Raw genomic sequence first — 27,619 nt, 5'->3', positions numbered from 1 at the left:
TCCTGCCCTTAAAGATGAGCAAGCCGCCTACGAGATCCCTGTATCTCTGGAGGACCTGATCTCCCATGTCGGTAGAATCGACTACCATCTTAGGCAACGGCATCATAGAAACATAGAAATGATGGCAGAAAAAGACCAATCTGCCCATCCAGTCTGCCCAGTAAGCTCCCACACTTATTTTCCCATACTTAACCTGTTTCATCAATCACCAAGTTCAGGGCCCTTTTTGGTAACTGTTTGATTCAAATGTCCTGCCCTCCCCTGTCATTGATGCAGAGAGTAATGTTGGAGTTGCATCAAAGCTGAGCATAAGGCATAATGGTTAAGGGTAGTAACCACCGCATCAAGCAAGTTACCCTGATGCTTATTTACCCTGACTGCACAGATCAATGCCTTGTTGGCTGTAGTCTGAATGTAAATCCTGTTTTCTACATTTCCCCCTGCCGTTGAAGTAGAGATCAATACCGTATATGCATTCCAAGTGATGTATCAGGCTTAATTGGTTTAGGGTAGTAACCGCTGTAATAAGCAAGCTACGCTCATGCTTATTTGTTTACCCAGATTGTGAAGTTCAGTCCTGGTTGTTTACTGTTGCGCTCCGCTGGCTGGGAGTGTTCCGGGTGAGATGTGTGCCCTTTGCGGTAAGACGGACCTTATCTAGGGTCGAAGCTGACCAGGCCCCTGCCGACCTGCATGCCTGGATGAGGCCAACCACGCAAGGTTGGTCTCTGAGTGGTCCTCCGACTACTCCCAGCCCTTTCGGACCTGCTGCAGGGAGCAGCACAGGCGGCAGGCCGGAGAAGAGATGAGGGCAGGCAAGAGATGAAGCTTGAAGGCTGAAACGAGGGTTTCACAGATGAGGGCTGATGCGAAGACATCACAGACGAGGGCTGATGTGAAGACATCACAGACGATGGCTGGGAAGGTAGACATTGGCACTGCCTCTCAGGGCGCCCTACACAGCCCACCTTCACGGGCAGACCCAATGGGCTGGTCGCGGACCACCCTGTCCCACTGCGCGCCCTACACAGCCTAAGGAGACTGGTCACGGACCACGCAGAGAGCGGGACGAGCGCAGGGAAGGAGTCCAGCTGGCAGAGGCTCCAGTGACTGGAAACAGGAACCGGACGGAACGGATTTACCCTCAGGGTGGTCACCTGGAGGACTCGGGGAGCTGGAACTTTGCAGGAACAGACATCAGGAAGCTCAGGAACATAGGGACCTCTAGCCATCAAGGACATCAGGCCTTCAGGAACATCCGGAGGGCAGAGACGGAGGACATCAAGAACATCAGGACATCAGAGACCGGTATCAGGAACAGCAGAGAAAAACCGAAGAGGGATCCCTTGGAATACTGAAACACCAAGCAAGAGCAGGAACATGGAGTCCAAAAGGAGGGAAAAGCTCCTCGAGCGACTGGCTCAGAGCAACTGGCTCAAAGCAGCTGGCTCATTGCGAAGTCAAAGCTTTCTGAAAGTTGACGTCCTTTTATAGGGCTGCAGACAGGCAACTCCCTGGGAGGAGTTTGGATGGACCACACCTAGCTGGCCCTATAACTGAGGAGAAGTGCTGCGGGCTGGCCCCTAGGGAGAAGGGTGTGGCCCAAACCAGGAAGTCCATGCAGACGCAAGCAAGCCTCAGGCAGACCCCAAGGACATCGAGGCCTCCCAGGCCCTGGAGCAAATCCTGGATAGTTCGTAGGCGAGACCCCGGCTTTGGAGTGGCCTCCAGGAAGAGGTGAGGAGCCTCCCGTAGCACTGCTACAGGAGGATTCATAACAGTTGTTGTTTGAAAGCAAATCCTCTTTTCCACATTTCCCCCTGCCGTAGAAGCAGAGAGCAACGCTGTTTATGCATTCAAAGTGATGTATCAGGCTTAATTGGTTTATTTATTTATTTTATTTATTTATTTAAAAATGTTTATATACCGCCTTTACAAACAGAGTTTAGTCAAAACGGTGTACAATATCATTGAAAAAAAACCATAGAAATAGAAGTATAAAATAATAAATAAATAAAAAACAATATTAAAAATTACAAAAAATATATAATATAAAGTAAAAAATTGAGGAGAAAAATAAACAATTATAAATAGTGATTAATCATGAAAAGAAACAATGTGCCCTATGGGTAATTGTTTGATTATTTAGAGGGTGTGTCTTTAAATGCGATTTTGAAAGAAATGTGTTTTTAGAGATTTTTTGAATTGTTTTGAGTTTGAAATAGATCTTAATGAATCTGGTAGAGCGTTCCAAAGAGTTGGACCTGATATAGAGAAAGCTCTTTTCCTGGTGATATCAAGGCGTGCCAGTCTAGGTGATGGTATGTCTAAAAGATTTTTGTTCATTGATCTTAAGTGTCTGGATGGTTTATATATATGAAGAAGAGAACAGAAAGTAGTAGAGTTAGAGTTATGAATAAGAGAGTGAACAATAGTTAAAATTTTGAACTGTATTCTATATTGAATCGGTAACCAATGTAAGGACTGAAGTATGGGGTTAATATGATTTTTTAATGAAGAACCTGATAAAATACGTGCAGCTGCATTCTGAACTAATTGAAGTGAATGACGTGTGCTATCCGGAAGACCTATGTAAAGAGAATTACAGTAGTCAAGCCCAGAGAAGTGATTGTAGAATAGTGTGAAAGTCATGGAAAAAAAGCAGAGGTCGAAGTCATTTCAAAAGTCGCAATTTATAAAAAGAATTCTTTGTTACCAGTGATATATGTTGTTTTAGAGATAGGTCGGTGTTAATGGTCACACCTAAATCTTTTTGCTGATTTGGATATTGGGATAGAAGTACCTTTGAACAGTAGATGAGATGGAGGACCATTGGTTAGTTCCGTAATAGATGACAGATGGATAATTTCAGTTTTAGCTGGGTTAAGTTTTAGTCTATTGTGGGATAGCCAAGTATTAATTGTTGTGAGATACAAAGATACTAAAGAAAGAGTATGTGGCCATGATATTTCATAAAGTACCATAAACTGTAGATCATCAGCATAAATTTTGAATTGAAGATTTAAAGAAGCAAGATGCGGCAAAGAGGTAACAGATAAATGTTAAAGAGGATGGGTGATAAAGAGGAACCCTGAGGGACTCCTGAAGCAATAGTATAGGGATCGGATGAATGGTTATCTATGTTGACTTGCTGAATGCGATCGGATAGAAATGAAACAAACCATTGAAGAACTAAGCCTGAGACACCTATGGATTTGAGAATGGAAATGAGAATTTGATGGTCTACAGTGTCGAAGGCTGCGGATATATCTAAGAAAACAATAATATAATATAATCTGTATAGGTTTAGGGTAGTAACTGCCGTAATAAGCAAGCTACCCCCACGCTTATTTGTTTAACCAGATTGTGAAGTTCAGTCCTTGTTGGTAGTTATCTGAATACAAATCCTCTTTTCCACATTTCCCCTTGCCGTTGAAGCAGAGAGCAATGTTGGAGTTGCATTAACCGTGTAAAGGCTTATTGAGTAAGGGTAGTAATCACCAGGTACTAGCCTCCATTCCAGAATCCACCCCCATGGCTCTTCTCTTCATTCCCATCCTCTAGCCTTTATGGATCCACAGTGTTTATCCCATGCCCCCTTGAAATCCTTCACAGTTTTAGTCTTCACCACTTCCTCCGGAAGGGCATTCTAGGCATCCACCACCCTCTCCGTGAAGAAACACTGCCTGACATTGGTTCTGAGTCTTCCTCCCTGGAGCTTCAAATTGTGGCCCCTAGTTCTGCTGATTTTTTTCCAATGTAAAAGGTTTGTTGTTGACCATGGATCATTAAAACCTTTCAATTATGTGAAAGTCTGTATTATATCACCCCTACTCCTCCTCTCCTCCAGGGTGTCCATATTTAGGTTCTTCAATCTCTCCTCATAAGTCATTTTATGTAGACCATCCACCTTTTTGGTCGCCCTTCTCTGGACTGCCTCCATCCTGTCTCTGACCCTTTGGAGATGCGGTCTCCAGAACTGAACACAGTACTCCAGGTGAGGCCTCACCAAGGCCCTGTACAAGGGGATCATCACTTCCTTTCTTTTACTAGATATTCCTCTCTCTATGCAGCCCAGCATTCTTCTGGCTTTAGATAACGCCTTGTCGCATTGATTCGCCGACTTTAGATCGTTAGACACTATCACCCCAAGGCTTCTCTCCTGCTCTGTGCACATCAGCCCTTCACCCCCCATCAAATACAGTTCTTTAGGATTTCCACACCCCATATGCATTACTGCACTTCTTGGCATTGAATCTCAGATGCCATATCTTCGACCACTCTTCCAGCTTCCTTAAATCCCGTCTCATTCTCTCCACTCCTTCCAGCGTGTCTACTCTGTTGCAGATCTTAGTGTCATCTGCAAAAAGACAAACTTTACCTTCTATCCCGTCCGCAAGGTCGCTCACAAAGATATTGAACAGGACCGGTCCCAACACCGATCCTTGCGGCACTCTGCTTAACACCACTCTCTCTTCAGAGTAAGTTCCATTTACCATCGCGCATTGTCTTCTGTCCGTCAACCAGTTTGCAATCCAGGCCACCACCTCGGCACTCACTCCTCAGCTTCTCATTTTATTCACCAGCATCCTGTGCGGTACCGTATCAAAAGCTTTTCTGAAATCCAAGTAGATGACATCGAGCGCTCTTCCTCGATCTACTTCCCTAGTCACCCAGTCAAAAAAGTCAATCAGATTTGTCTGACAGGACCTTCCCCTGGTGAATCCATGCTGCCTCTGGTCAGCAATTCTTCTGACTGTAGATAGTTCACTATTCTTTCTTTCAGCAGCGACTCCATTACTTTTCCCACCACCGAGGTGAGGCTAACCAGCCTGTAGTTTCCAGCCTCCTCTCTGCTCCCACTCTTGTGAAGCAGGACCACCACCGCTCTTCTCCAATCACTCGGCACCACTCCCGTTTCTAGGGATCAATTGAACAGGTCACGCAGCGGACCCACCAGCACATCTCTGAGCTCCCTCAGTATCCAGGGATGAACCTCATCAGGCCCCATGGCTTTGTCCACTTTCAGTTTCCCCAGCTCTTCCTGTTGTGCTTCCCGATCGCGTTCCTACGCGATCCGGCCCCCCTACCTTTTCCAGCGGGTCTGCCCCGACTCCCTCGAGGCGCGGGTCGCGGCGCTCCGGCCGCGGCACAAAGATGGCGCCTTCCCCAGTAGCAGCATCGGCAGTCGCAAGGGTAGCCCCGCCCCTTGTAGGGGCTGAGGCAAGGAGGAGGGGCCGTCCCCGGATGATGACGTCAGCCAAGGCGGGAGATTTAAGGGCGACTCGGTGAGCTGCTGATCGCCTTTCAATAGGTTCCCTGCCTTGTTTGCTACCAGTGCTGATTTTGGACCTGTCTCTGCCTTTGACCTGCCGCCTGCCATCGACCCGGATTGGACCTGACCCTGCTTTTGCCTGCTGCCTGCCTAGACCCGGTTTGGACCTGACCCTGCTTTTGCCTGCTGTCTGCCAAGACCCGGTTTGGACCTGACCCTGCTTTTGCCTGCTGCCTGCCTAGACCCGGTTTGGACCTGACTCTGCTTTTGCCTCCTGCCTGCATCGACCCGGATTGGACCTGACTCTGATTGTGCTTGCCGCCTGCCTAGACCCGGATTGGACCTGTTTTTGCCTTGCCTGCTGCTTGCCTAGACCCGGATTGGAACTGACTTTGCCTCTGCCTGCTGCCTGCCCAAGACCCGGATTGGACTGGATTTTGCCTCTGCCTGCTGCCTGCCTAAGACCCGGATTGGACTGGATCTAACCTTTGCCTGGAACCGTTCCGTGGTCGGATTCGGGCCTGTATCTCCCTGCTGGATTCTTCCCCTGAGATACTGAGCAGTTCTTCTGGAATCCACCTTCCGGTGACGAAAGGCACCAGATTCCCCAGGTGGGTGACTTTCGTTCCGGGCCAGGGGTCCACAGTTAACACTTCCCATACATTCTCTACTGTAAACGGAGTTACATCTACTCCACTCCCCTCCAGTTTCTTGTTAACTAGCGACGGTCCTTCTCCAGGGTCCTCTTTAGTGAACACCGAACTGAAGTACTCATTTAATATTTCTGCCATTTCTTCGTCTCTTTCCACACATTGATCCTTTTCACCTTTCAATTTCACTATACCACTTTGAACTTTTCTCCTTTCTCTGATGTATCTGAAAAATGTTTTGTCACCTCGCTTTACCTCTTTGGCAATCCTTTCTTCCACTTGACTTTTTGCCGTCTTGATTACTTTCTTCATCTTCCTCTGTTCCACCAGATATTCTTCCTTGTGCTCCTCCCTTCGGAATCCTTTATATTTCTTGAATGCTGTTCTTTTAGCTTTTATTTTGTCAGCCACCTCCTTTGAGAACCAGATAAGTCTCATTTTTCTCTTGCTTTTCTTTACTTTTCTAACATATAGATTAGTTGCCCTGGTAATTGCTCCTTTTAGTTTGATCCATTGTTGTTCCACATCTCTCTTGTTCTCCCAGCCTTCTAGTTCTTCTTCCAGGTACTTCCCCATTTCATCAAAGTCCATGTTTTTGAACTGCAAAACTCGGGTCTTCATGCTTCTTCTCCGTATCCTATTTGTGATATAAAACCATACCATTTGATCACTGGTGCTGAAGTGGTCACTCACCTGGACATTAGAGACCTTATCTCCATTAGTGAGCACTAAATCGAGTATAGCTCCCTCCCTCATAGGTTCCATTACCATTTGTTTGAACAGAGCCCCTTGCAGGGCATCCACTATCTCTCTACTATTATTAGATTCTGCAGAAGAGATTCTCCAGTCTACATCCGGCAGATTAAAGTCTCCAACAATCACCACTTCTCCCTTCTTTCCCATCTTTTGGATGTCTTCAACCAGATCTCTGTCAAGCTCTTCCTTTTGATTTGGAGACCTGTAAACCACTCCAATAAAAATGGATGCCCCGTCGTCTTTTTTAAGGTTGGCCCATAGTGCTTCTTTTTTGCCCCATCTTCCTTGCAGCTCAGATGCTTGGATATTGATTCTGACATAAAGAGCCACTCCTCCCCGTTTCCTATCCTCTCTGTCCTTCCTTAACAAGTTGTAATTCGGTATTGCCATATCCCAATCATGAGATTACGTGAACCACGTCTCAGTGATAGCAGCAATGTCCAAGTCCGCCTCCACCATTAGGGCTTGCAGATCTGGGATTTTATTGCCCAAACTACGAGCATTTGTGCTCATAGCTTTCCAGCTTTTCTCGTTCAGGTTACTGCTTTTCCTGGACTCCTTTTGTGACGTATTTAGTTGAGTTTTGTTATCCCCTTCACCCTTTTCCCTTGCATTTGTGTTTGGGGGGTAACATTCTAATTTCTTACTGCCACCCCCAGAATCTAGTTTAAATACCTTATGACATAGGATTTGAATTTATCTCTTAGGATCCTTTTTCCTGCCACAGACAGATGTAATCACCAAAAAAGGAAAAACCAAAACAACTACTTTCTATGTGCTCACATTACCCAAAACTCATTGAAAACATAAAGTTTTCAATGAGTTTTGGGTAATGTGAGCACATAGAAAGTAGTTGTTTTGGTTTTTCCTTTTTTGGTGATTGAATATATTAGATAGAAGAACAGTAGCTCTTGTATTTAGTCTGCCCCACAGACAGATGTAAGCCATCTTTGACAAAGAGCTTTTTACTGTTCCATACACGGCCCCAGCCCCCAATAAATCCCAAACTTTGTTCCTTACACCAGGATTTGAGCCATACAATGAAGTTATTAATATGGCTTAGCCTCTCCTTCCCCTTTCCATAAACAGGTAACACTTCTGAAAAGGCAATGGTTGTCGCCATGTGACTAATCTGCTTCACTAGAGACTGGAAATCTCTCTGTACCACTTGGATGCTGTCTCTAGCAAGATCAGATGGATGATAATATCAACTTTAAAGTCTTTGCTTTCTTCTTTGATCACATTGACTATTTGAATAGCATTTCTGCTGGCCGATGATCCTGGGAGGCTTTTAACTGTAGTGTTTCCCTCGCTGAGAGTTCCCAGATTAGTGCCTCTGATGACAGTCACCCAGCACAATGAGCTTTTTCCTTTGGTTACTGATCGTATTATGGAATTTCTGTATGCATTGGGTTTCTTCTTTCTTTTCAGATAACACTTCAATCTCTTTCTCAAGAACTTCTTCAGTATTTATTTATTTATTTAGAATTTTTCTATACTGACATTCTTGAACAAAAATATCAAATCATATCGGTTTACAATTAAACAGAACAGTCGCGGCTATGGCGTTACATAGAACATTGAGCATTGAAACATAGAACAAGTCAACAATTCAACAATAACAAGTAGTGAAATGATTCATCAGTGAATATATAGAGAGCAACAACAACTGGGGCGGCTGTGGGCGTAGCATCAAAATACGTTTAATGGAGTATCATTATGCGGCTGCATAATGGATAAGGTGTAGTGGGGGCAAGGCATAGGGTAGCAATGAGAATCTGGCTGAGTGGTGGAGGGAAGGAGGAGTATGTAGAAGGGAAGGATGTGAGGCGTTGAATCAAAATTGGAGGGATATAATACGGAAGTAATGGGTGATCAAGTGTCTCTTTAAAGATCCTTAAGGATCGAGTGTCTCCTTAAAGAGTATGATACGGAAGTAATGGGTGATCAAGTGTCTCCTTAAAGTCCTGATATGTCTTATGCCCAGAGGTTCCCTTGTGACATGTTATGTCTTTTGACCCGTGTCTGAGTAATGTTGAGATTCAGGGAAGGCTTGTCTGAAGAGCCATGTTTTAAGGTGTTTTTTAAAAGTTTGTAGAGAGGGTTCTTGGCGAAGCTCGGGTGGTAGTGAGTTCCAAAGGCTGGGCCCGGCTGTGGACATAGCGCGTTTTCTTAAAGTGGTTTTGATCGGAGGTGCGTATAGGGATCCTTTATAGGCGTTTCTAATAGGTCTAGCAGATGTTTGAGTGCGGAGTTGAGAGCTTAATTTGAGGTGGGAGATGCCGTGGATGTCCTTGTGAATCATCATTAGTGTTTTGAAGGTGATCCTGTATTTTATGGGGAGCCAGTGAAGACTTTGGAGTATGGGTGTGATGTGTGCTCTTTTGTTTGAATTTGTGAGTAACCTTGCCGCAGCATTCTGGACCATCTGTAAAGGTTTGGTAGTTATTGCAGGGAGGCCTAGGAGAAGAGAGTTGCAGTAGTCTAACTTTGTAAGGATGAGAGACTGTACAACTAGCCGGAAGTCACTGAAGTGTAGAAGAGGTTTCAGATTTTTGAGGACTTGCAGTTTATAGAAACATTCCTTGGTTGTGTTGTGGATGAACGATTTTAAGTTGAATAGGTTGTCGAGCCGAACCCTAAGGTCTCTGACGGAAGAGGTGTGATTTATGAGTGTGTTTGTGGATTGGGGTGTGCTTTGTGGATTGATGAGACTGTGTTTTTCATCTGGAGAGATGATGAGGATTTCTGTCTTATTTGAGTTAAGGATGAGGTTGAGGTTGGTAAGCAGGTTAGTGATGGATTGTAAGCAGCAATTCCAGTGTGCCCAGGTTTTTTGCAGGGATTCGGTGATTGGAAGAAGAATTTGAATGTCATCAGCGAAAATGTAGTATGTTAGTTTGAGGTTAGAGAGTAGATGGCAGAGAGGTAGTAGATAAATGTTGAAGAGCGTCGGGGAGAGGGATGAACCTTGTGGGACTCCCCGGTTAGATTTGATTGGGAGAGATTCTTTATTATTAATTCTGACCTTATAGAATCTGTCCTCAAGGAACGATTTGAACCATTCATGTGCCTCTCCTTGAATGCCGATATCTGCTAAGCGATCCAGTAGAATGGAGTGGTTGACCGTATCGAAGGCGGCGGATAAGTCGAGAAGAACGAGAAGGTAGGGTTGTTTTTTTTCCAGGTTGAGAAGGATGGTGTCAGATAGGGATGAAAGTAGGGCTTCAGTATTTTGAGATTTTCTGAATCCGAACTGGAATGGAGAGAGTATATTGTTCTCCTCAAGATAATCAGACAGTTGTTTATTTACAAATCTTTCCATTACTCTTGAGATCAGGGGAAGATTGGCTATTGGACGGTAGTTGGCAGGGTCAGTTGATGGAAGGTTAGGTTTTTTTAGTAAGGGTTTTAGAATGGCTAGTTTTAATTGATCTGGAACCTTGCCTTGTGTTAGAGAGCAGTTGATGATGTCTACTAAAGATTGAGAGATTGTGTTGGGAATGGAGAGTAGGAGATTGGAGGGTATGGCGTCCAACGGGTGAGAAGAAGGTTTTAGCTTTTTAAGGATGTTTGCGATCTCCATTACGGAAGGGGTCTCAAATGATGTAAGGCTAAAGCTCCTAGTGGATGGAGTGGAGCTGAAAGGAAGTGTTGTAGGTTGAGATGAGGAGAATGGCTTGAGGAGATTGGATATCTTCTTGTCGAAGTAGATAGCGAGTTCGTTGGCTTTACTGGAGGCTTGCTCATCAGGGATGATAGGAGGCGAGGGTTTTGTAAGAGATGATACGATTGAAAATAAAGCTTTAGAGTCGAATGAGAAGTTGTGGATTTTTTTTGGCAAAGAAGTCTTTTTTGGCTTTGAGAATGGCAGTCCTGTATGTATTGAGGTGGGCTTTGTAGATTAAGAGTGAGTCGGTAGATGGGGTCTTGCGCCATTTGAGCTCTTTGTTTCGGAGTTTTTGTTTGATGTTTTTAAGATCTGGGGTGTACCACGGATTTCTGTTGGCTTGGGGTGGCTTTGAGGATTTAGTAATGGTTGGGCAGGATTGATCGGCAACCTCGCTGGTTATCTTGATTTATTTATTTATTTATTTTTAGTTTTTATAAACCGACGTTCCTGTATAAAATACATATCACACCGGTGTACAGTGAAGTAAAAAACTGTCGCCACGTGGGCGGCTTACATTATAACAAATAACAATTAACATTTAAATAACATTATAAATACATTTAACATTTTTAACAGATAACATAAAGATTAGAGGAGAGGTCCATGAGTTAATGGCTGAGGGTGCGTCAGAGAGATCAAGTCGCTCCAGTTCTTTTGAAAGCAGATTGCTGAGGAGATCTGTGGAGCACGGTTTCCTGTATTGTAATGTGGTTGTAGAGGGAACAGGTCTCGGGTGGTCAGTAATTCGGAGTTCGGCGGAAATGATATGGTGATCTGACCATGGAATTGGGACACAGGAAGGTACAGTGGCAGATGATAGGCCATCATTGAGGAAAATCAGATCTAAGGTGTGTCCCACTTTATGCGTGGAACCATTAACAATCTGGCTGAAGCCCAATTGGTTGAGAGCTGTAAGTAAGATGTCACAGTTGTGGGATCGTGGAAGGGTGTCCACATGGAGATTAAAATCTCCTAGTAGGATAGCTGGTTTGTCCCTCTTGAGATGTTTAGCTGTGAATTCGATAAGTGGAGATGGATCGGAGTCTAAGGTTCCTGGGGGTGAGTAGACCAGAGCAATTTGTAGATGGTCCGAGTTGAAAAGTGCTGTTTCTAGGTTACTGATTCTGGTGGATAGTTGATGAGAGAGTCCAAGTCCCTTTTTTGCGGCTAGTAGTAGGCCTCCTCCCCTTTTTTTGATTCTGGGGATTGAGTGGATATCATAGAGTTGGTTGGGGAGGTGGTTTAGTAGGACCGAGTCTGAGGGTTTCAACCACGTTTCAGTAATGGCGCAGAGGTCAGGGTTGTTGTCAATCAGGTGGTCGTTGAGAAGATGAATTTGTTTTGTGATAGATTGGGCGTTGAATAGGGTTAGGGTGAAAAGAGTGAGCCCTAGGGATTGGGCGATTGGGGATGTCATGATTGGGAGCAGTCTTTGGTAACGTAAACCTAGTATCCTGGGTTTGCTGGTTTTGAATTTGGGGGTGTAAGGAATTGTGGGTTTGGGGAGTGGGTACATCTTGATGGGGTGGATAGAGACCCTTCTAATTATGAGGAGTTGCTAGGGGAGATTCAAGGAGTGATGTTGCAAGTGGGTGTCTTGTTCTATGGTGGTGATTAGGGTCGGGGGAGTTCGTGAACTCTCCTTAGGCTTAAATTGAGCTGTGCTGAATTGAGCAGAGTGGTCGGGATGTAGTACGTGGATGTCGGGATCGGTCTAATAGAGAAGGTTGCAGGGTAACAGTCGGATGGGGTGATTTAATTTAATTCCCCGTGGAATTAACTGAGTCAGGCGAGGTAGGAGCGTGTAGGCTTTCTTCAGGGGCTGCACGAAGGGGCGCACAAAGGGGCGGGCCCCTTTGTTGCGCTCCTTCGTGCGCGCGGCGCCGGAGAGTGGTGCGATTTAAAGGCCGGCTGGGGCGGCTGCTGGTTGGCTGTCCTGGCTGGTGGGCGGGACGCGGCAGGCCGACGGCGGCGGTGCAGGCAGGCCGGCGGGCGGAGTTCGGGCCGGCGGGCAGAGAAGAGCCTCGCGGTCGGCGCCTGGGAGGCTGCGGGTAAGGGTGCTACTGAGGCCTTACCCCGGCGGGTCCTGGGCGCCGAAAGCGCAGGCCTGGCTTCACACGCCTTCCGGAGTTCAAAGATGTCTGGCGCCAGAGAGTGGTGCGATTTAAAGGCCGGCTGAGGCGGCTGCTGGTTGGCTGTCCTGGCTGGTGGGTGGAACGCGGCAGGCCGACGGCAGCGGTGCGTGCAGGCAGGCCGGCGGGCGGAGTTTGGGCCGGCGGGCAGAGAAGAGCCTCGCGGTCGGCGCCTGGGAGGTTGCGGGTAAGGGTGCTACTGAGGCCTTACCCCGGCGGGTCCCGGGCGCCGAAAGCGCAGGCCTGGCTTCACACGCCTTTATTTAATACAGAGAAGGCGTTTTGTACTTGTGTCACTTGATACAGCATGTATCTCCGCATCACAGGTCTAATTCTACCAGAACCCACTGTAATCCTGTTGTTTTTTGATTCCTTAATGCCCTGAGTGAGTGTGGGGGGGTATTATCTGAGGGGAAGTGTTTATGAACACTTCCCCTCAGATAATACTATTTATATGCCACATATACAATATTTTCTATCCATACCAATCAGTTTCTATTACATAACGCTAAACACATTGTTTGACCGATATACTTGCAATACTCTTACTATTGTAATGACTATCTTGATCCTCTAATCTGTCAATTAATTCGTGACTCACAAGTAATCTACGTTTTATATTCCCAAATTGTAAATATTTGTATTGTTATTTTTATCCTCCGGCTAAATGCGCCTCCTATGGATTATTGATGTTAATTATTTATAGTTTTAATTTTATCCGTTATGTACCAATCTATAGTTGTTGGATTGTAAAGCTTGTTGCTAATTTAATGTTCATTGTAAACCGAGGTGATGTTTCTAACGTGCCGCGGTATATAAAAACCCTTAAATAAATAAATAAATAAATAAATAAATAGATAGATAGATAGATAGATAGATAGATAGACTTGTAGGGATGTGAATCGTGTCCTCGATCGTCTTAACGATCGATTTCAGCTGGGAGGGGGAGGGAATCGTATTGTTGCCGTTTGGGGGGGTAAAATATCGTGAAAAATCGTGAAAAATCTAAAAATCTAAAAATCGCAAAACCGGCACATTAAAACCCCCTAAAACCCACCCCCGACCCTTTAAATTAAATCCCCCACCCTCCCGAACCCCCCCCCAAATGAGTTAAATAACCTGCGGGTCCAGCGGCGGTCCGGAACGGCAGCGGTCCGGAACGGGCTCCTGCTCCTGAATCTTGTTGTCTTCAGCCGGCGCCATTTTCCAAAATGGCGCCGAAAAATGGCGGCGGCCATAGACGAACATGATTGGACGGCAGGAGGTCCTTCCGGACCCCCGCTGGACTTTTGGCAAGTCTCGTGGGGGTCAGGAGGCCCCCCTCAAGCTGGCCAAAAGTTCCTGGAGGTCCAGCGGGGGTCAGGGAGCGATTTCCCGCCGCGAATCGTTTTCGTACGGAAAATGGCGCTGGCAGGAGATCGACTGCAGGAGGTCGTTCAGCGAGGGTTCCGGCGCCTCGGTGAACGACCTCCTGCAGTCGATCTCCTGCCAGCGCCATTTTCCGTACGAAAACGATTCGCGGCGGGAAATCGCTCCCTGACCCCCGCTGGACCTCCAGGAACTTTTGGCCAGCTTGTGGGGGGCCTCCTGACCCCCACGAGACTTGCCAAAAGTCCAGCGGGGGTCCGGAAGGACCTCCTGCCGTCCAATCGTGTTCGTCTATGGCCGCCGCCATTTTTCGGCGCCATTTTGGAAAATGGCGCCGGCTGAAGACAACAAGATTCAGGAGCAGGAGCCCGTTCCGGACCGCTGCCGTTCCGGACCGCCGCTGGACCCGCAGGTTATTTAACTCATTTGGGGGGGGTTCGGGAGGGGGGGGGATTTAATTTAAAGGGTCGGGGGTGGGTTTTAGGGGGTTTTAGTGTGCCGGCTCACGATTCTAACGATTTATAACGATAAATCGTTAGAATCTCTATTGTATTGTGTTCCATAACGGTTTAAGACGATATTAAAATTATCGGACGATAATTTTAATCGTCCTAAAACGATTCACATCCCTATAGACTTGTGGGCTGCACAGCTGTCAGGAACGTGTGTCTGTGGGTCACAGGTCTTATCCTATCTGAGCCCACTGTAAATATCGTTTTCCTTGACTTTTGGTTTTTCTGTGGTAATGGGGAATTAATTCCTGAATAATGTAAAGTGGGTGAAACTTTATTGCAGCTAATTCAGCTTTAACGTCAGCCAGCTCCTTTTTTTTTTTTTTATTGTTTATTTATAGAATTTTACCAACAATACAGGTATATTTCAAGAAAAATACAAATAAATTTTACAGTTACCTCAAAATCACATTATGCCATAAATACCTGGCAAAAGAAATAATTCTATTACTAATTAACTCAAGCAAACTGCAAATTTACTATGTAAGCTCCTTTTTCAAGGAAGAGAGTTCTGAACAAATGGGGCAAGCCCTAATTTTCCAGATGATTTCCCTCAGAATAAAGGCTCCACAATAGTTACATTAGATAGTCCTCATGTTGGTAAATTTATTTGATGGATAACACCTAACGAAATATCAGTTTACTAAAGTATCTTGTTGCCAATTGTGGGGTAGATTTTTTAAAAAAGCGCGTTCGCTTACTTTTGTTCGCGCACCAGGTGCAAACAAAAGTATGCTGGATTTTATAAGATACGTGCGTAGCCGCGCGTATCTTCTAAAATCCTAGATCGGCGCGCGTAAGGCTGCCGATTTTGGGCAGCCGGCGCGCACCGAGCCGCACAGCCTGTCTCCGTTCCCTCCGAGGCCGCTCCAAAATCGGAGCGGCCTCGGAGGGAACTTTCTTTCGCCCTCCCCTCACCTTCCCCTACCTAACCCACCCCCCCGGCCCTATCTAAAAACCCCCCCTACCTTTATCCACGGATTTACGCCTCCTGGAGGGAGACGTAAATCCACACGCGCCGAGATCAAACCCGGGGGCGGTTCCGGAGGGCGCGGCCACGCCCCCGAAACGTTGCGTCCCGCCCCCAAAACACCGCGTCGTTCGGCCCCACCCCCTCGACACGCCCCCGGAACGCCCCGGCCCGAAACCACGCCCCCGGGCCCGCCCCCGAAACACCGCGTCCCGCCCCCAAAACGCCGCGTCGTTCGGCCCCACCCCCTCGACACGCCCCCGACGCGTGTCCCAGGGTTCTGCGCGCGCCGGCGGCCTATGGAAAATAGGCGCGCCGGCGTGCAAGGCCCTGCTCGCGTAAATCCGGGCGGATTTACGCGAGCAGGGCTCTTAAAATCCGCCCGTATGTATTTAGGCAGAGTATATCAGAAAAACAAGCCTAGGGGTGGGTGGGCAGAGGGGCAGGGTGGGAGGGTGGAAGGGAGAAAAACAGTTAACCCTTGGTCAAGGTTGTTCTCAGGACTCTGTGGGGCGGATTTTAAAAGGAGCGCGAATAGCCTACTTTTGTTTGCGCTCCAGGCGCAAACAAAAGTACGCTGGATCTTAGTAGATACGCGCGGAGCCGCGCGTATCTCCTAAAAACCTGGATCGGCGCGTGCAAGGCTATGGATTTTGTATAGCCGGCGCGCGCCGAGCCGCGCAGCCTACCCCCGTTCCCTCCAAGGCCGCTCCGAAATCGGAGCGGCCTCGGAGGGAACTTTCCTTTGCCCTCCCCTCACCTTCCCCTCCCTTCCCCTACCTAACCCACCCGCCCGGCCCTGTCTAAACCCCCCCCCCTTACCTTTGTCGGGGGATTTACGCCTCCCGGAGGGAGACGTAAATCCCCGCGCGCCAGCGGGCCTCTTGCGCGCCGGGCCGCGACCTGGGGGCGGGTACGGAGGGTGCGGCCACGCCCCCGGGCCGCCCCGGGCCGTAGCCACGCCCCCGTACCCGCCCCCAAAACGCTGCCGACATGCCCCCGAAACGCCGCAACGACCGGGCCCGCCCCCGACACGCCCCCTCGGAGAACCCCGGGACTTACGCGAGTCCCGGGGCTCTGCGCGCGCCGGTAGGCCTATGTAAAATAGGCTTCCCGGCGCGCAGGGCCCTGCTCGCCTAAATCCGCCCGGTTTTGGGCGGATTTAGGCGAGCAGGGCTCTGAAAATCCGCCCCTGTATCTGCAATAGAGTTTGAAAAGACTCTCCCCCGATTGGCTTACTAAGTTAAACTTTTACTTAGCTGGACACAAGAAGCTTTAGTGCTTCCTGTCTCCTGGCTGAGCACAGCCCACAATGGATCTGAACCCCTGCTGGCTCTATTAGTCAGCAGCCCTCAAGCTAGTTAGAGCAGGACTCTTTATGGAATTTTTTTGTCCTTTGCTTTAAATGAACCCTCAGAAAATTTATGCCCCAATATTAATATCTAAACAGAGATTATTAGTGACAGCTAAATCCAAATAAAGAGAGAGATTTTATCTAATTTAAAGCTAGATTGTTTTTTTATTTTTTTGTTGGGGGGGGGGGGGTTCTTGAATCTTAAAGAAACCCAACAGCAACTTATATACAATGTCAATATCTAGAAAGAAAGAGATTATTTTAGAAGGCTTCTGTGAATAATATATTGCTGTCTGTGCTTTCATTATAAACATAAATTAATTAAAACAGTTATTCCTTAGCTGCACACTGGAAACAGTCTGCCTCCTCACTGAGCACAGCCAACAATGGATCTCATCAGGAGATAAGAACTCTCTGACCTTCTACTCCACGGCCACCCCATTTGATGAGTTCCTGGTTGAAGAAAATTGTATTGCTTGTATTGCGGTGGTTCCGGACATCTCCTCCAGACTTGTCCTGTGCATCTGGGAAACTCCAGAGCCTGAGCCCGGCGGGGGTCCCAAGCTTGGGCACTACAGTTTCTGGCCCTCAACTGTTGCTGCCTATCTCCCTTCTTAGGGAGTCATGTTCATTTGCCGCCGCCACCCTCGTGGACACTGGGGCAAGTAGAAATTTCATTTTAGAGGAGAGTGTCACACTCCTTCAGATACCTGTCCAACCATTGGAGGTCCCACTATGCATCACCTGAATTCAAGGAGACCCTCTCTCGGATCGGATTACTCATTGTACTTTGGCCTTTCGCCTCACTGTTGGGACCCTCCATGACGAGGAGATCTCCCTCCTGATCTTGAAACGATCTACATACCCTGTGGTCCTTGGACTCCCTTGGCTCCAGTCACATGCGCCCCAATTTGACTGGCAATCCCTGCAACTCACTCAGTGGGGTCCTCAATGTCAAACCCACTGTTTACGGCAAGTGTCGCCATCTGTGATGGTCCTAAGCTCTACAACCCTCCCGGGGTTACCTGCTCCATACTTGGAATTCAAAGACGTGTTCTTCAAACAAAACGCCAATATCCTGCCTCCACTCCGAGAGTTCAATTGTCCCATTGAGCTCTTACCTGGAACCACGCCTCCCAAGGGTAGAACCTATCCTATTTCACTCCCAGAAACCGGGTTCTTCTTTGTAAAGAAAAAGGATGGCAGTCTAAGGCCATGTATAGACTACAGAGGTTTGAATGCAGTAACCTGTAAGGACCGGTATCCAATGCCACTTATCAGTGAACTGTTCGACAGCCTACAAGGCGCTCAAGTATTTACCAAACTAGATCTACGTGGGGCATATAATCTAATATGAATCCAACCAGAAGACATCTGGAAAACCACCTTCAACAAAAGAGACGGACACTACAATTACGTAGAAATGCCCTTCAGGCTTTGCAACACCCCTGCAGTCTTCCAGCGGCTAATAAACGAGATTTTCCGGGACTTTTTGTACTCATTCATTGTAGTGTATCTAGACGATATAGTAATCTTCTCCAAAGATCTGAAGTCTCATCGTTCCCACATTCAAACAGTCCTCCAGCGTCTCAGAGACCATCTCTATGCTAAATTGGAGAAGTGTATTTTTGAGCAACCCAGTCTCCCATTTCTGGGTTATATCATCTCCAATCGCGGTTTCACCATGGACCCCAACAAACTCCAGGGTATTCGAGATTGGCCTCAACCAGTGGGTCTCCGAGACCTGCAGAGAATCCTTGGATTCACAAATTACTATCGAAACTTTATCGCCAATTACTCTATGCTGGCCACCCCACTCACTGCTATGACCAGGAAAGGATGTGATCCTCGAGTTTGGAGCCCCAAGCCTCAATCAGCGTTCCATACCTTGAAAGAGGCCTTCTATACTGGCCTGTGCTTACGTCACCTGGATCCTAACCACCCCTTCATAGTTGAAGTTGATGCATCCGCTATTGGAGCAGGAGCAGTCTTGAGCCAATACTCCACCAAGGGAACCCTAGTTCCATGTTCCTTTTACTCACATAAATTCTCCTCCACAGAACAAAACTATACTATAGGAGACCGCGAGCTCTACAGGATTGGCATCCCTGGCTTGAAGGGGCGCAACACTGATTCACAATATTCACCGAACATAAAAATCTGGAACATTTAAAAGAGGCCCAGCTTCTTAACCTGCGACAAGCCCGCTGGGCCCTATTCTTTGCACGCTTCAACTTCGAGCTCTGCTATCACCCAGCGGTGAAAAATCTCCGTGCAGATGCGTTCTCTCGCTCCGTCAAGCCAGAAGACACACCCTAGACTCACAGGCACATCATTGACCCAGCTTGAATATCCATTGCTACCACCACCACAGTGCCAGCCAGGAAGATGGTGGTTCTCGCCATCTCCGCGAATGTGTGCTCCGTTGGGCTCACGACTCCAAGCTGGCTGGTCACCCCAGCCAAGTCTGAACGCTTGAGATGCTCCAAGGCACTATTGGTGCCCGGGTATGACAAAGGACTCCTGAGAATACGTGGACTCCTGTCCTGTTTGCGCACAGCCAAAAACCCCAACTAGCCACCCATGGGGGCTTCTTCAACCACTTCCTGCACCCACCGAGCCATGGTCTAGTCTGTCCACAGACTTTATTGTAGATCTGCCTCCTTCAAAAGGAAATACTGTGATCTGGGTCATCATAGACCGTTTCTCAAAAATGGCCCACTTTGTCCCCTTACCTGGACTCCCATCAGCTCCAGAGTTAGCTCGACTCTTCCTAATCCACATATTTCGTGTACATGAACTACCACAAGAAATCTTCTCCGACCATGGCCCTCAATTTGCCACCAAATATTGGAGGTCTCTCTGTAAAAAGTTCAATATCTCGTTAAACTTAACATTAGCATATCATCCGCAAGCAAATGGCCAGGCCGAGAAGACTAATCGGTCTTTGAAAACCTTCCTGCGATCGTATGTGAATGACCAGCAAGATGACTGGGCTGACCTCCTGCCATGGGCAGAAATATCCCATAACACACATATCGCCTCTGCCACAGAAGTGTCTCCCTTCGCTGTAGTCTTTGGTCGTCAACCTTGTATACCCCTACCGGTTCCACTCACTGTACCCTCGCCTGCAGCCCAATCTATAGCACAAACCATACGCAGGCTCTGGAACCAAGAGAAGGAACAGCTTTGCCAAGCAGCTGACCGGGCCAAGCGCATCACAGAAGCCCATCGTCAGACTGCACCTCTGTTCCTCTGAGCAAAAGGTCTGGCTTAGTACTAAGCACATCTGATTACGGTTGCCTTCCCAATGGCTAGCCCCTACGTTCATCGGTCCATTCCCCATTCTTCGACGCATAGGATCAGTCACCTACCAACTAAAACTCCCAGCCTCCATGGGGATTCACAACACGTTCCATGTGTCGCTACTCAAGCCTTTGGTCCTGTCCAGGCCTTCCCGAAGACCTCCTCCACCAATGCAACACTTAATGGAACCTGAAAACACTTTACAAGTCAAGGAGGTCTTAGATGTCCGACGCCATCGGGGCCACTGGGAATACCTCCTGTCGTGGGAGGGCTTCAGCCCAGAAGAGAATTCATGGGAGTCCTCTCACCACATTCTCGACAAAAATCTCCTGCAAGACTTCCATCAGCGACACCCAGAAAAAACAAAACCGGTAAGGGGGAAGCCTAGAAGTGGGGGTACTGTTGCATGTCCTGGCTGTGTGGGTGCCGCAAACGGGCCTGCTCACCTCACGCTGCCCTCCACTAGCTCCAGTATCGCTGTGGCTGCCAGTTCCTGGCATCTCCAACGCTCATCGCGGCCCTCTCCAGCTTCCTCCATGCCGCAGGCCTCAAAGCGGAGCACCCGTTGGGGCTCCACGTCTTTGGCCGCCTCGGCCGCATTCCTAGGCGCGCGCGCGCGCGGCCGACGTCACTCCCTTTAAAGGGACCAGTGCAGGAAACTCGGCTTGGCTGCCGCCCGGTGACATCACCTGAACTTCCAATAAATAGCGAGGCCCTGTCCACAGGACCTCGCCTTGGTAATCGGGTTGACACCTCGGTGTACTAGTTTGCCTTCTCCATGCTCCAGCATTTCCTTGTTCCAGTGTTTCCTTCTTCCATTGTCTTCTTGTTCCAGCATCTCCTGTTCCAGCGTCTCCTTGTTCCAGCCTCTCTGTGTGTTCCTTTCTGTGTTCTTCCTCAGGTAGTACCTCCTCGGACTGATCTCTGGTACTGACCTCTGCCTGTCTGACTACTCTCTCCGTCTGCCGCCTGGAACTGACCCTTGCTTGCCTTGACCATGCTCAGACTGACCATGGTATTGAGCCCTACTTTGGCTGACCTCTTCTGGACTGATACTCAGGCTTTAACCCTTGCGCTTCACTTGGACACTCTCTTCTGGCCTTCCATGACTATCAGACTATCCTACTTGGATACCATCCGCGGCCTTCATCAGACCAGACCCGCAGGCGCTGCCTGTCTCGGCCGGAGGGCCTTCCTGAACTGTTACCTCCCTGAGGTCTCCGGAGCTTCCAGTTCAGGTCTGGTCTATCCTTTCTGCATCAGCCGCGCACCCTTGCTCGTGGTGGGCACACTCCTCCGCTACCTCTCCGGGAGACCCCCTGAGGCCCACCTAAGTCCAGGCAGTCCGGGTACCCAAGGGCTCAACCTGCAGAAACCCTGGACTGTTATTGGCGAAGCTCCAGCTAGCCTCTGTCTCCTCGTGTGCTCCGCCTCCTGGTGGCAGGCGCTCTCTGGGTCCGACCAGAGGGCTATACCAATCCTGCACCAGGCCAATGGTCCACCTCCAGTGCAACAGGTGCTTGAATTCAGCAGCGTATTCCCAACACAAAGAGCCACATGCAAACTTTGATTCAGTACGTCACAGTTCCAGATAAGAAAGTAAGTGTATTTGAGCAATAGGAGGATAGAACAAATAAAATCAGATTGCATAGAAGTAATGGTCTGAACCCGTAACCCCGTAACACCACCACACCATCAAGTTACTCCATGCACTCTTCTCTTCATTTCCATCTTTTAGCCTTTAGGGTTTCACAGTATTTATCCCATGCCCTTTTGAATGTTTTCACTTTTTTGGTTTTCACCACCTCCTCCAGAAGGGCATTCCAGTCATCCATCATTCTTTCCGTGAAGTAATATTTTCTGACATTGGGTCTGAGGCATCCTCCTTGGAGTTTCATTTCGTGACCCCTTTTTCGGAAAAGGTTTGACGTTTGCACATCATTAAAACCTTTCAGGTATCTGAAGGTCTGTATCATATCTCCCCTGCACCTCCTCTCTTCCAGGGTATACATATTCAGATCCTCATAGGTTTTCTGATTCCGACCCCACACCATTTTGGTCGCCCTTCTCTTGACCGCCTCCATCCTGTCTCTGTCCCTTCGGAGATATGGTCTCCAGAACTGAGCACAGTACTCCAGGTGAGGTCTCACCAAAGACCTGTACAAGGGCATCACCACCTCCATTTTCTTACTGGTTATTCCTCTCTCTATGCAGCCCAGCATTCTTCTGGCTTTAGCTATCACCATGTCACATTGCAACACCATCTTCAGATCACCTGAAACTATCACCCCCAAGATCCCGCTCTTGGTCCGTGCACATTAGCCCTTGCTCTGTGATTTCTTTCTTTTAATGCATTCTCAATCTGCAGTAGAACATTGCTTGCTTTTCAATAATTTTCTCAGAAGGCAATTTTTTCCAACACTTTCTGGAAATCCAGATATACTATATCAACTAGCTCACCTTTAGCCACATCTATTTATTTATTTACTTATTTATTTTAAGAACTTATATGTGACGAATCCAAGTGTCTAGGTGGTACAAATACATAATTTTAAGAACATCAAATACAAGCTAAAAAAGAACAGACATGTTCATTCTTGCCTTCAAAAAATGTTGCACATTAATGAGGCAAGACTTCCCTTAGCTAAACCCATGTTGGCTATGTGCCATTACTATCTATATGCTCAGTAATTTTCTTCTTTATAATAGTTTCAATCATTTTGCCCAGCACTGACATCAGACTCACCAGTCTGTAATTTCCTAGCTCATCACTGGAACTCTTCTTAAAAACTGGCATTATGTTATCCACCTTCTAGGATCCCATTGACCCACAGCCCTGGACACCCCTTACCTGAGACAGAGGTTTATACAACTTGCAACACCATTAGAATAAATTAAAGTCTTTACTTTGGCGCTTACTGGATCACACAGCAGTCGTTAACTGATACACAGACTTTAGGGGAAAAAGCACAGGACTGCATCTACGGCCAAGTCCAAAAGCAAAGCACTTTTAAAGCAGCAGCATTGTCTGAATTATCAGGAAGGCTGCTCACTCTGTAAAAATGTTGCTAGCAATAATTTTGTTATGGGTTTGACAGTTGTTACAAATAATGCTCCAGCTTAAGGCTTGGGAGGTTACTTCGATAAGAAGCTTGCTGGGCAGAGTGGATGGACAATTTGCTCTTTTTCTGCTGTCATTACTGTGTTACTACATTATATGTATGCCTTTTAGCAAAAAGAAACACTTGGTTTGACAGAGCAACACCTCACTTTAGCTTAATGTCTCACAGCAGAGAAAACATTCAAATTGGCATTGGATAGATGGAAGCCTCCCTACTCCACTTCCTCTCTTTTTTGCTGCTCTTCCTGGTTTGCAGCATGTCTGGCACCAATCACATCACGTGCAAACCAAGATTCACGGAGAAGTACTCCTGATCTCCTTCAGGCAGAGCTCTTCTCTCTGCCTGCACCTAACGATGCAGCACTCTTTCGGCGCCAGTTTGTAACTTCTGGGACAAAATCTACCACAGAGAGAAAACACTAGCAGGAAGTGCAGGCCGCACTGGCTCTGAGGCATACTCCCATCTCCGACTGGATAAAGACCAATCATCAGAGATCCTAAAGGCTAAGCATGCTCAACCTCCCTCGCTCTCAGCATAAAGGCTGGGCTGCAGTAAACCTGGTACAGCAACTGATTTCAGCAAATAAACCACAGTCCCTGAGCTTTGGAATAGCATTAGCAGGCATCACAGTAGCAATTCAATAATCTCAAGGCCAAAATGCACTTTCCCATTAAACAATGTCACAGAACCAGATATCTGATCATGTTATGAGTCACTGGTTAGGGGTTAAAGTCCTGGTAGAAGGTAGTAGGAGTGCAGCAATTTGTCACCCCCTTCATGCCTATAACTCAGCACGTTGAATGACACAAAGTAGTTGGGAAAGGATAAAGCTTCTGAAAAGATGAATGGTTTTCCCTTCCTCATTTTATTCATGTGTAATGCAACCAGCCTGTCAGGTTACCAGTAAGTCCTGGGACAAGTCATGGTAGTGCAGTTAGTGGGAATAATTAGGGGAGGATCCATTCATGTGCTGCCCCTCCACTTGAGGGTGCTGGAATGGATGTCCCAATCAGAGGTTTTATAGCAGAGCTCCGCCAAGAGCTCTAGGGACAGGATAAGTTTGCAGTTCAGGAGGAGGATTGGAGATTTTACTAGATTGATTTTGGGCCTACTCTTGTGACTCTGGCCCTCCCATTTGGCAGTCTGCAAGCAAGGTTGAGGATTTCCCTGCCTATCCACTCCCTGCTGGGTAAGGGTTTCCTCACAGGAATTTTTAGAAATTTTGGGCTTTTACGTGGTAGGAGTCTTGCTGGACCCCTGGGTCTTTACTGGATTCAGGGAATGGGTACCTCTGTGTTTGGGGCGCCCAGGGATAGGGAAGACCTGCCTTTCAAGGTGGTGTCCCATTTCAAGGGGCAATTCCGGTGTTATTTCTTTTTTTGGGGACCAGAAGAGATTGTTTTGTGAAGATCTGGGTGAAAGTGTTTTCTGTCCCGCTTCCTACCCATCTAAGGATGTGTGAAAATAGTTCCAGCTTGGATCCCTCTGAAAAGGGAACCCCTTCATATTAAGAGGAACAGATCTACTAACTGTGAGTAAGAGACTGTTGAAAATCATTGAGGACACCCATTAGGAGTCTTCACCCCCTGGGGAGATAGAGGATTTACTCTGTGCCTGGGCAGGATTTTGGCCATCTTTGGAAGGGGTTTTCCTGACCATTTTAGGGTTACCCTGCCCACTGAGACCACCACTTTGCCTAATCCAGAAGGGTGGCTGGATCTCTTACCTGTTTAAAAGACTCCTGCACAAATAGAAGATAAATAATGTGGTGCTGGATTCATATTTATTGTACCAAAGAAACAACAAGGAAGGCGATCTAAAAAAGCCGTGAGGGCAACAAAGTGGATTAGAAGCCAAAATGTCCGATCAGAAACTTTTTATTGCGATGCATTTCCTTCTAGCAAGCCCGACTCAGGCCGAGTTTCGCCCCAAAATTGGGGCTGCCTCAGGGGCTCTATATAGTTAATCTTAAGGATCAGTCTCGTATGCCAGATTATATCTTATGGTCTTTTCATGTATCACTATCGCTGCACAGACTGTCTCCATTCTGATTGCTCGGCCTGAGTCGGGCTTGCTAGAAGGAAATACGTCTCAATAAAAAGTGTCTGATCGGACATTTTGGCTTCTAATTCATATTTTTTTTACCATTACTTCTGAACAGTAAAGTGAAGAGATTACCGCTCTCCCAGGGAAATTTCAGTAAGGAGGAAGTCATCACGGCACTAGGCCCTGAAAGTTAACTATTCCCCCCAACCAAAATAATCCACACCCTGGCGAAAGGGGCACAAAGAAGAACTAGCCAAGGTCCCTGCCCCAAAGAGTTTATAAATTCTTTTTTGGCCCCAGCCGGGTAGGACAGGCACACCAGGGTGGGGTTACACATGTAATGATTTTCCCTGATCAAAGCCACAAATGGAATTTCTTCTTCCTACAGATGCCACAGATTGCATGAAGTGCCTTGATGAACAATGGCCCACCAAGAGAAATGACGGATGTCAGGAGAGGTCCATTGAGTTCCTGTCTTACCAAGAAAACTTAGGCATGATACTGGCTGTTACCTCAATGCTAGGTGCCTTGGTGCTAGCCGCTATCCTTGCAGTCTTCATCCAGAACCGCCACACCCCACTTGTGAAAGCAAACAACCGTGAACTGAGCTACCTGCTGTTACTGGCCCTTATCCTATGTTTTGGCTGCTCATTAGTGTTCATTGGCCGCCCTACAACACCAATCTGCATGGCGCGTCAGATTGTATTTGGCGTTTTATTTGCCATCTGCATCTCCTGCCTGTTGGCCAAGACCATCATGGTGGTCATAGCTTTCAGGGCCACCAAGCCAAACAGCAACCTGAGGTCATGGGTAGGGTCACGACTGCCCAATGCCCTGGTGATCTCATGCAGCCTGGTCCAAGTCCTCATCTGCATCATTTGGTTGATTGTGGCTCCCCCATTTTCCCAAATGAACATGAAATCCCAGATAGGGAAGATAATCATTGAATGCAATGAAGGGTCTGTGACTGCATTCTGGTGCATGCTGGGATACATGGGGATTTTGGCTACTATTAGCTTTATTGTAGCTTTTATTGCTAGAAAGTTGCCTGACAGCTTTAATGAGGCTAAGTTCATCACCTTCAGCATGCTTATATTCATTGCTGTCTGGCTCTCTTTCATCCCTGCTTACCTAAGCACAAGAGGGAAGTACACGGTGGCTGTGGAAATATTTGCAATTTTGTCCTCCAGTGCTGGGTTGCTGGGTTGTATATTCTTCCCCAAATGTTATATCATCCTAATCAGACCAGACATGAACACCAAAAAATTCCTAATGGGGAAAACCACAGGGAACCTGAAAAAGGCAGCGTAAGTGTTTTGTACCCCAATCACTACTACTAGTACTGCTATTGCTTACCACTTCTATAGTACTACTTAATGTACACAGCACTGTACAAAATTACATACGAAATAGACCTTGCTCCATAGAGCTTAGAATCTAATCAAGACAATGTAAAAGAAACTGTGGGGATTTCATTTATTTAGATTTTTATATTCTGCTTTTCACACTTTTTAGTGGATCACATTCACATTCCGGGAGCAACCTCCTGCACTCAGGCCGTCGGCTGCCAGTATTCAAAATGGCACCGACGTCATTTTGATGGTGTCGGCGCCGGCCAACCATCCATTGCTCCTACCATGTGACAGGAGCTGACCAATGGCACCGGTAGCCCCTGTGACATAGAAGGTCAAAGGCTATCGGCACCATTTTGAATACCGGCAGCCAAGGGTGTGAGTGCAGGAGATGGCTCCTGGACCCCCCACTGGACCACCAGGGCATTTTGGTAAGTCTTGGGGGGGTCAGGAGGGTGGGGGGTTGTACTTAATTCAATTTTAGCCAGGAAACAAATAAGAATTAACGCATGTACGTATCGGGGCCCCCCCTTGCCGAATGCAACGTATCTGCCCCCCGATGAATACGAATCCCAAATGCAATGTATGGCATCCCTCTGCACATCCCTACATGATGCACCATAAATCAATAGATATTTCAACCTGCATGATGCAAACTTGCTTTCTGGCAATAGTTTTTCTTAAATCAACAGCCTTGGGATATAAAAAAAAGGCCAAAGAACTAGGCTGGGAACTGAACTAAAAGATCAATAGGGTCCTCTCTGTAGTGGTGAAGAAGAGAATTTAGAAGTAAAACTGACTAACTCATTGTGTGACCATCCTTGGCCAATCCATTGTTGCCATGTATGGGGCTTATGTCGCAGAAAAGTTAGGTAACCCTCTTTGTTCAGGGTCCCCCTTGAAACAGGTGGGGAGATCTCCATGGATCTCTGTCAAAGGGGGTATTTCATTGGCATAGGGGAAATAGAAAAGTAGTTAATGTGGGTTTGTAGCTCTGCCATGTGGGAGATAGAAAATGGTGCGCTCCTATGCTATATAAACCTTAGCCACCATTTTACTGTGTGGAATTTGTAGTTGACTCTTCCAGGGATATCATGTCCATG

General features: G+C 47.3%; 1 protein-coding gene across 1 annotated transcript in view; it reads left to right on the top strand.

Annotated features, from left to right (window-relative positions):
• The window catches only part of LOC115081100 (extracellular calcium-sensing receptor-like), a 74,512-nt gene extending 48,037 nt beyond the window's left edge, over nt 1-26,475 (top strand). Inside the window, exon 6 of the mRNA XM_029585613.1 lies at nt 25,553-26,475. Coding sequence (XP_029441473.1) covers nt 25,553-26,475 — 923 coding nt within the window. The remainder of the gene's footprint in view (nt 1-25,552) is intronic.
• The last annotated feature ends 1,144 nt before the right edge of the window (nt 26,476-27,619 follow it).

The sequence above is a fragment of the Rhinatrema bivittatum genome, chromosome 19 (assembly GCF_901001135.1).
Source record: "Rhinatrema bivittatum chromosome 19, aRhiBiv1.1, whole genome shotgun sequence".
NCBI lineage: Eukaryota > Metazoa > Chordata > Amphibia > Gymnophiona > Rhinatrematidae > Rhinatrema > Rhinatrema bivittatum.
This window is presented reverse-complemented; position numbering and strand designations above follow the sequence as displayed.